Source organism: Rhea pennata, chromosome 19 (assembly GCF_028389875.1).
Source record: "Rhea pennata isolate bPtePen1 chromosome 19, bPtePen1.pri, whole genome shotgun sequence".
In the NCBI taxonomy this organism is placed as follows: domain Eukaryota; kingdom Metazoa; phylum Chordata; class Aves; order Rheiformes; family Rheidae; genus Rhea; species Rhea pennata.
In genome coordinates this window covers 233,241-241,648 of record NC_084681.1, presented here as the reverse complement: position 1 = coordinate 241,648, position 8,408 = coordinate 233,241, and the positions used below count along the sequence as shown (strand labels likewise).

Here is an 8,408-nt window from a genome sequence, read left to right as displayed (position 1 = left end):
GTAGTGCGCTCCGAGGTACAACAGGAGCAAACAGACTAGAAATAGTAAAGAGGTCAAAAATGACAAGGCACTGCACTACAACTTAGTTCTGATAGTGAGGGAGGCAGCTCCACCTCTCTCCTGCTTTGCAGTGCTGACACTGTGCAGCAGTAGAGCAGCAACAAGTATGCAGCTTATTAACATGCTTCAGTGGTGGATGCAGAGGTCTGCTTGGAATATTGCATGATTCAGCTATTGCTCTCTGGGGACTCTGAGCTGCTGTGGCATGTTTAGTACATGCTGAGCCAGATTTACAGCAGTTAATTTATTCCTCATTCCACTTCAGTATTATAGTTCAGCTGCAAGGCTTCTCACCTCTAGTCCTTCGTATGCCCACCCAAATGTATTTGCCACAAAGCCTGATACAGGCTTATTTTCTGCAGTACAGGTCTTATGGTCTGTTATGGTAAAGAAACACAACAGAAAACACGGCTCTTCACATATTTACAAATTTATTTTATAGAATCATTTTGTGTATGAGACATTAGTTTAATTGAAAAGCTCCATTCTGATATATCCATAAAGCCTACTGTATTGTCAACACTTAGAAGTCTTAAAAAAGCTTGAACACATTGAACAGCACTGTATTGCCATGCCAAAGAATATGGTCCTTTTTCAGCTTAATAAACACCCTATGAGCATTAGGTATGCCAAAGAGGCAGCATATTCGTTTTAGGATGATTAAGGAATACACAGTGTGAAACTTCTACAGTTCATTTGCTGCCATCAGTATGAAGTGGTGTTGGTTTTGAACTGCAGTTTGCAGCAATGATTACTACTTGTTCCACAGTCTGCAGTATCTGACAAGAGGTTGCTCTCAGTGGAAGGAGAAGCTCCAACGTAAGAGTTCAAAATCTCTGTCTGAGGATAAACTTTAGAGATAATGAACCTTTACAGCTTTCTGCTGTAGAAGAACCTAAAAAAATGTTTTAAAAAGCAATGGTATTCATATGGTACCAGGAATCACCACAGCTATTAATGACAAATTATAAAACCACAGGACACCTCAGTTCTAGTGAGCAGAAAACCTAATGGCGAGGTAGAACATTCCACAGCCAACTATTCCACAAGTCCCAGTCTATCCTCTGTTACAGGCTGTCAGTTACACATGCACATGAAACTGCCATTATGTTAGCTGGACTTTGACATGAGAATAAGTGTTGCAGTGAATCAGATCATTCTCATGGTCAAAGAATGATGTTTGCACTGCCTTGAACACTTTAAGAGTTGGCTGCAGGATTGTAGGAGTCAGTTTGTTTACACCTCAGTGGAATTAACTAATACCACATAGGGAGGAGAACATACCCAGTTAAATGCTAAAAGATTCATGTTAATGAGGGTAAAAATACTGAGTGCAGAGAACAGTATATTCTAGGAGGCTGACACCTCTGCTAAGCTTCACAACTGAATACACTGCAGGTGCATACCTATATTATCTCTTTCCAAGTGGAAGTTAAGCAACTAAATGAAGCTCACAGTACACTAGGCACAGCAGTTTAGAAACCTGAAACCTGCTAGGTTGACATTTTAGCTGTACAATCTCTGATCAACAATATCAGTCTGTTGTTCTTTCCTTAATTTTGCCTCAGACCTTTAAGCTAGTAACTAGCAAGTATTTTCTGAAAAGTCTGTGAGAATAAACAATGTTTAACAAAGTAAATTAATGCAGTTCTTCACCATGTCAGTTAGGGAGCGGACATGGCCAAGTTGAAGCTAATAAACATAAAATATGCAGCCCCCTTTCTTCCACTTTCAAAACAAAACTGACTTTATTTAAAAAGCAGCAGCAGCATTGAACTTCTGCTTTTGTGCAAGTGTGCAGTCTCCTTTTATTGACTACATGAACTATTTATTGAAACATTAAAATGTAGAGTAAAAGTAAACACAGACCTAGACCTCAAAAGATTTACTTAAGAAGCTGAAGAAGGGGGAACCACAGTCATACAATTAGAGGTCCTCAAATCACACATCATTAAAGACTTCTTCAGGGCATTACAGCTATCTAGCCTTCTTCTTCCCTCACAGAAGGCAAAGAATACAGAAGGACTTCAGAGTGTTTAATCAACCAATGAGCATGCTCTAGCTCAGATAACCTGCTGTGGGCAAAGTAGAAGAAATGATTACTATCTAGTCTGACAAATATTTCTTTAGTATCAAATATCAAGGGAATAGTCTAAGCCACCTTTGGACCTGGCAGACCACCATCATAATCATTAGTCACTACCATTCATCTGGTAAGCGAGCAAGTCTGACATCACCTCCATGGGAGGTACGTTCACAGACTACTGGGGAGAACACGCACTGGTAAGCAATTCCTATCTGGTCCTGAGCCAGCTTACCCTTACACAGGGTTTTTCCACGGCAAAGGCTTTCAGCCTTGTTTACCCCAGCAGTTCTAAGATTCCTGATGTTTACCAATAGACTCTGTACTGGGCCACAGGAAGAGACAATTTAGTATGTCAGGCCACAGAAGCTCTTAAATAATTCTGTTCCCAAGAAAGACAAGTAAAAATTCTTCCCCAACACCTCTCGTCACCATGGGGACTACCGTCTGCTACAGCACTCCAGCTTTAAGATAACTGCCTCTAAAAGCCCATAACAGTAGTAACAATGTTGTCATTCTAAGTATGTGTATCTGTGCACATATTCACATGATAGACACAGAGACTAAAGAGCAAGGAGTAGAAAAAATTTTTTCTCTGGAATGTCCCAGACAGCAGGTGAACAAATCACACCTTCTTGCCATAATTATCTGATCAAAGTCTTGCTTTTTTAAATACAGTCTGCCTCCATCTTTTGTAGGTATTTGTCTTGCTCACAGACAAAAAGAAAAAAAAGTCATCACAACTCCTGTCTTAAGCAAAGTAGGTAAGATACAAGTGCCAACAATTGGTCAAAGATTAAGATGTCTTCTTAGTTGGGCACCAAATAGTGTCAGGATAGAGAAGACAGTGGACAGATTTAAATCTGTGAAGAAAAAAAAGAAGCAATATGAGATTGGAATTCTCCAGACTAGAAACATATTAGCATTGAATGTGCAGCTGTAACAGAGCTGAGAAAGTGGCTCTACTTGTCTCTGGCACACTGATAAGAGCTAGCATGAGAAAATAACCCCATCAGTGTATTAGATCATCTTGTAGTTGATAAGCATAAACAGGGCAGGGAGATCTTGTTCTGGAAGTGGACACTCACCGAGTTGGATCTTGCTGCAGGCCAAACACTCCTCCCACACTCACAACATTGTGTTTGTTCTCAGGGTCTCCATAACTTAGAGTTACCTGGAAAGGCAAATAAATATTCAGAAACTGTAACACAAAAAAAATAACTGGGGGAGGAAGGGGTTATTACTGAGGCATGAAGAAAGACTCCAGAGATCCTGTCTGATCTGAATGGTAGATTACATTTGAAAGATAGCGAGTTGTTTTGACATAAGCAATTTTGGCATTAAATTGTAGCTATCAAGTAAACCACTGCTCATACAAAGGAGATCTGGGAGAATAAACAGAAGAGCTGAAAACTGCATTACCCTGAAGGATAAGGACATTTACAATTTTAAGCTTTCCAGTAGCACCAATCCTGCAAGTATCTTAATTTAAAAAAGTATGTTCATCTTCAACAGATGTTGTCTGAAATCTGCAGGTAGTAGTGTCTTAGCACAGAGGGAAAACAGAAACACTTGGATGTTAAATGGCATACAAATGACTACTGTATGACAAACCTGGCAACAAAATTTAGAACACTGGAATTTCAATTCAGCGCTATTCTTCTAAAGAAACACCGTATTAAGAAGTCTGCAAAGTATAAGACTTCTGTTTTCTGTTGAATTGTAGATCTCCCAGACTTTGTATTAGCTATTACAGCCTTAGAGAAAAAGTGACCATCGACAAAAAGCCATATTTGGCCTACAGTAACTTCACTAACATGAGAGAGGTTACATCAGGCAGGAAGTTGGCCCCAAACAGATTTCTGCTGCGTAATAAAATTGCCAGGAAAACATACGTACATAAGGACAACGTCACTCATTTGTTCATGATGCCAATAAATAACTGTCAGATAAAGCTTCTGGATAACCCTATAGCTCCATCTGCTGTCTGTTAGTGAAAAGGTATCTTGAGTGATTAAAAAGCAGTCTGATTTTCTCCAGGGAAGTGATTAAGTCTCTTGAGAAATCTATTTTCTTGAGATCTAGAAAAGTCATTCTAAATATGACCAAACATGGAACTATATCCTAGTTATTGAGGAGGTTCATGCTACGGATACAAAACAAATATAAATTGGCATAAATTAAGATGGGTTTTTAGGTGAAGATGCAACTACTTTCTCACGTAACAACTGTAAATGTTGCCTCTTTCTACACCTGCTGCTACTATATCTCGTGAAAAGTAAATAATAGCCTACACATAGTTCTCCCTGTCTCCTAAATGTAGCAGAAATGACCAAAGAAGTGGACAGTTATATGACTTAAATGGCTAGGGAGAAAGTGTGCTAGTTACCTGAATGAAGGAGTCGGACAGGACAGTTCTGAGCAACTATGTAGACATCCGTCTTTGCTGAAAGTGCTCTGCCTGTAGAGACCACTCTTTCCAATCAGACTGAGGTATAATTATAAGGACAGGACACGAAGCTTAACTCTACCTGTTGCAGCACAGCCTCCCCTCGTAGTCTCTGCAGATTTTCCAGATGTGAATGGAACAATGGGCTGTGCAGCAGCTTCACCTCCAGTAGCCCTTCAATGATGTATCCAATAGTGCAGTCATCGGGAAGACGCACTCTTTCTGCAGTACTGATGAAATTACCCAGGCTGTAAGACAGAGTATAGGAGACACAATCAAATAAATTTTAAATCGTACCAAACGTATCTGTGGAGCTCAGCTATGAGCACTGTTTACCTGGCCCAGGGACTCATCTTCAGGGCAAGACCTCTGCTGATACAGAATCCTGCTCCACCCGTGGCAAACCAGAATTTCACAGTTGTCTTCCAAAGAGCAGAAACAAAACAAAAACAACAACAAAAAAACAAACACACACATATGAGTTACTGATAATCAGCTTTTCCCCATTTGGCTGAGCAGGGAGAGAAACTTGAGCCCCTGCAGGATACCAGATACTGTACTTGAATCAGAACAAGACTACATATAAACCCTATTTTTTAGGTTGCTGGAAGCCCAGCTGGCTCTTCTCTCAAAGGAAACTTCATTCTGTAACTGACACCAGGTGACTATCAAGTTAGCACAACTGATGGAACAGACATGAAAATGGGAAATTGTAGTCTGACTCCTACCCAATTCCAGCTGTCCCCCGGTTATTCTAGCCAAGGCTCACAGCCAGCTTCATCTTCCTTAGGAAATCAAAGGCTCTGTTTGCTCCTTTGCACCAAGTCCAAGGAGACTATTCTGTTGTGCAGAGCTTTCCCTAACAAGCTGCTTGATAACTGACTTTCCGGACAGTGGATTTATCTTTATGCCTGTCAGAATGGCAGACCTGGTAAGAATTTGTCCTTTAGTTTCTGACTGAGACATGTTTGCTTCCACCTCCTGGAACCCCAGTGACCACTCAGTACTGGAAATGCCTTAAAATGACCGCTCTTAAACACACACACTCCACACGCTGATAAAGGAAAGGAAAAGAGTTGAAGCAAGGGAAAGGGGGGCCTCCTTGCCTTAGTGTGAGAGCACAAGCATACATGAGTAAAGAAAGACACATCCACTCAAGAGACAACTCTATTGTACAGAAGCAGAACATGTGAGATCAGAGCAAAGGTCCATTTAACCCAGTACACTGTCTCTGACAGTGACCAGTACCAGATTCATTGCTTGCAGATTAAGTCAGCTGTTTTTATAGGTGATCCTATGAACTGTCAGATTTTTAAAAGCTTAAAAGGTCAGGGTGTCTCTCAGTCTAATTACAAAGCTTGCTTACTGATCCATCACTTTGAACGTGGTCAGCTGCTTCAATGGGGTGGTCCAGACTTGGTCGCCCCACATAAACATCCTGGCTGGGTGAGAAGGCAGATAAGAGATGCAGGAGAGTCCGTGGATTCACATAGTTATCATCATCCACATGGCAAAACCATCTTCAAACGAAACAAAACAAAACGTTACTATGCAACAGTGTCAAAGAACTGAGTTACAAGTTCAGAGCTAAGTCTTAGTTTTTCAGGCTTGGAAAAGAAAGCATTTCCCACTCTCCTGGATAAGAGTTTTGAAACTGAAAACACCAATGGATCCTAATTCTGGAAAGAAGCTGAAACTAATGACTCCCTCTAGGTTATCATTCTTGCTGCCTTTCAGATGACATTTATTTATAAACACTGCTTCCGGCTGTGCTCCCTTCCCTATGCTCATCCCTGGGTTTTAGCTAATGCTATTTTCCTTGCTGGAGCAGAGAAGGATCCTGAAGTTTCCTGTGAACACAGAACTGTAAGAAATAAAGTTACAAATAGAGCAGTATATTTCACCTACTTTTGTCCAGATTCTAGGAATTTGTCGTATTCCACAGACATCTTGCAGCAAAGTGCTTGCCGGGTGTGGACAGCAGAGCAGTTGGTGTTGATCATGTGATCCCCTAGGAAGTAACGGTCAGCCTCTCAGATTTGGGATGCATATGTATAGTCCAAAAAGAGACAGTGAGTACATTTGTTGCTAGAAGTCTACATGTGAAGTGCATATGGCACACACATGCAGAGTAAACTACAAGTCAGGCAGGGCTCATGGCTTGTGCATGTGGTATGTAACTGCCAAGTACATGAAAATGTGTTCAGAGTGCAGGGCACGCAACTAGTACCATGAGACACTACACAAAGAAAATGCCTGATATAACTTTTGACCAGACAGACCAAAGATAACTAAGAGGAAGGAAATGGGTGCAAAGGTGAACCTGGTGAACAGTATTCTGGATATTCGAGGGATCTTGTCCAGGTGGTAAGTAAAAACAGCATTTTCTCCTGTGAAAGCTTTCACCTTAACTTCCCCAATTGCTTGTATAGCATGAAATGAGGCCTTCTAGGGACCAGCATGCATCTAAGCAACACAGCTCACCTGCTTTTAAGCGCAGTTCCTGATCCTCCCAGTCAGTGAATATAAATGTCTGTGGGAAACAAAAAAAAAAAAAAAAAAAAAAAATGTGTGGGGTGGGATGTGGAGGAAAGGCATTTCCCTTTCTGAGGATTTCAAAAGCTATTCTAAACTTTGCTCAGTTCCAGGTCAGAATTATGAGTATTTTATTTCATTAATTTGTCTCATAGGAGAGGAAAGATGGAAAAAGAAACTTTAGCTTTCGTCTTATTTGACAAAATTCTGCCCTGCAAACCGAAACAAGGAGAGCCATTCCAGCAAAGTATCCAAGATAATACTCTCCTTATCTCAGGGCACAGACAACTGTTTTCTAATTAGAAAAGATAGTGGTTTGGTTAATATCTCCCTCTGCAACTTCACCTCCTTTCTCTGGCTAGGAGTCATTCCACAACTATTAAGCAAGAAAGTCCAGGCAGAAAGCATCAGGTGGTAACAGTATCCTGCCCAACTGCTGGATAGAATTGTATTAATACACTTAAATGCAATGAAAACCCCAAACAAGAGAACTGAGTCTGTGCTTTTTCTATAGAAAACTCAACCACTGAGCTATTTCATCCAAAGCACAGGCTAAGACATGTCAGCGCTGGAGATCTGCCATTATCATTCAGCATTTTCCTCTCTCATGCAAAATTCAGTGAATGGTTTCTGGTAGGACCAGCAGTCCAAAAGAGAAAGAAATTGGTTTACATGAATCAGCAACCACCTCTTTTTTTTTCCAGAGATGTGCCCAGAGGAACTATTCAGACTGCGGCGCGATCCTCGAGGGCCCGCGGGAAGGCGGTGGGAGGCCCGGACGGCGCCTCACCTGCCCCTTGGCGCGGGAGATCCACGTCTGGAAGAGCAGGTCCAGCCGCGACCTGTGGTACTTGCGCGTGGTCTTCACGGCGATGAAGATGTCCTCCAGCTCCAGGCGCTCGCCGGCGGCGCCAGGCCGCGCCGGGCGGCCCCCGGGCCCCGCGGCGGCGCCGGGCGGGCTGGCGGCGGGCGGCGGGCGGCGGCGCGGCGCCGCGGGGGGCCGCGCCCGCGGCAGCAGCAGCAGCAGCAGGGCAGCGGCGCTCACCGAGAGCAGCACGCAGGCCCGGCGCAGCCCCAGGCAGGGGCCGCTCATGCTGCGGCCCCGCCGGCCCCCGCCGCGCGGCGCCGCCGCCACATGGCTCCGCGGGCCGGGCCGGCGGGGAGGCGCGGCGCGGCGCGGCGCGGGCGGCCAGCGGCGGGCGGGCGGGGGGGCGCCGCGGGCCCTTTAAGGGCTTCACCTGGCGGATGCGGCTTGGCGGCGACGCGCAGCCGGAAGCGGAA

The 8,408-nt window shown here is 43.4% G+C and overlaps 1 protein-coding gene across 1 annotated transcript; it reads right to left on the bottom strand.

Moving 5' to 3' along the window:
- Positions 1-474: 474 nt before the first annotated feature.
- On the bottom strand, positions 475-8,220 carry RFNG (RFNG O-fucosylpeptide 3-beta-N-acetylglucosaminyltransferase). Its single transcript, XM_062591793.1, has 8 exons — positions 7,918-8,220; positions 7,077-7,125; positions 6,501-6,603; positions 5,959-6,112; positions 4,929-5,014; positions 4,675-4,840; positions 3,232-3,317; positions 475-3,006 (listed from the first exon to the last, which is right to left on the bottom strand). The coding sequence occupies exons 1-8, from the start codon at positions 8,218-8,220 to the stop codon at positions 2,940-2,942; spliced, it is 1,014 nt and encodes a 337-aa protein (XP_062447777.1). The 3' UTR covers positions 475-2,939.
- Positions 8,221-8,408: the final 188 nt, after the last annotated feature.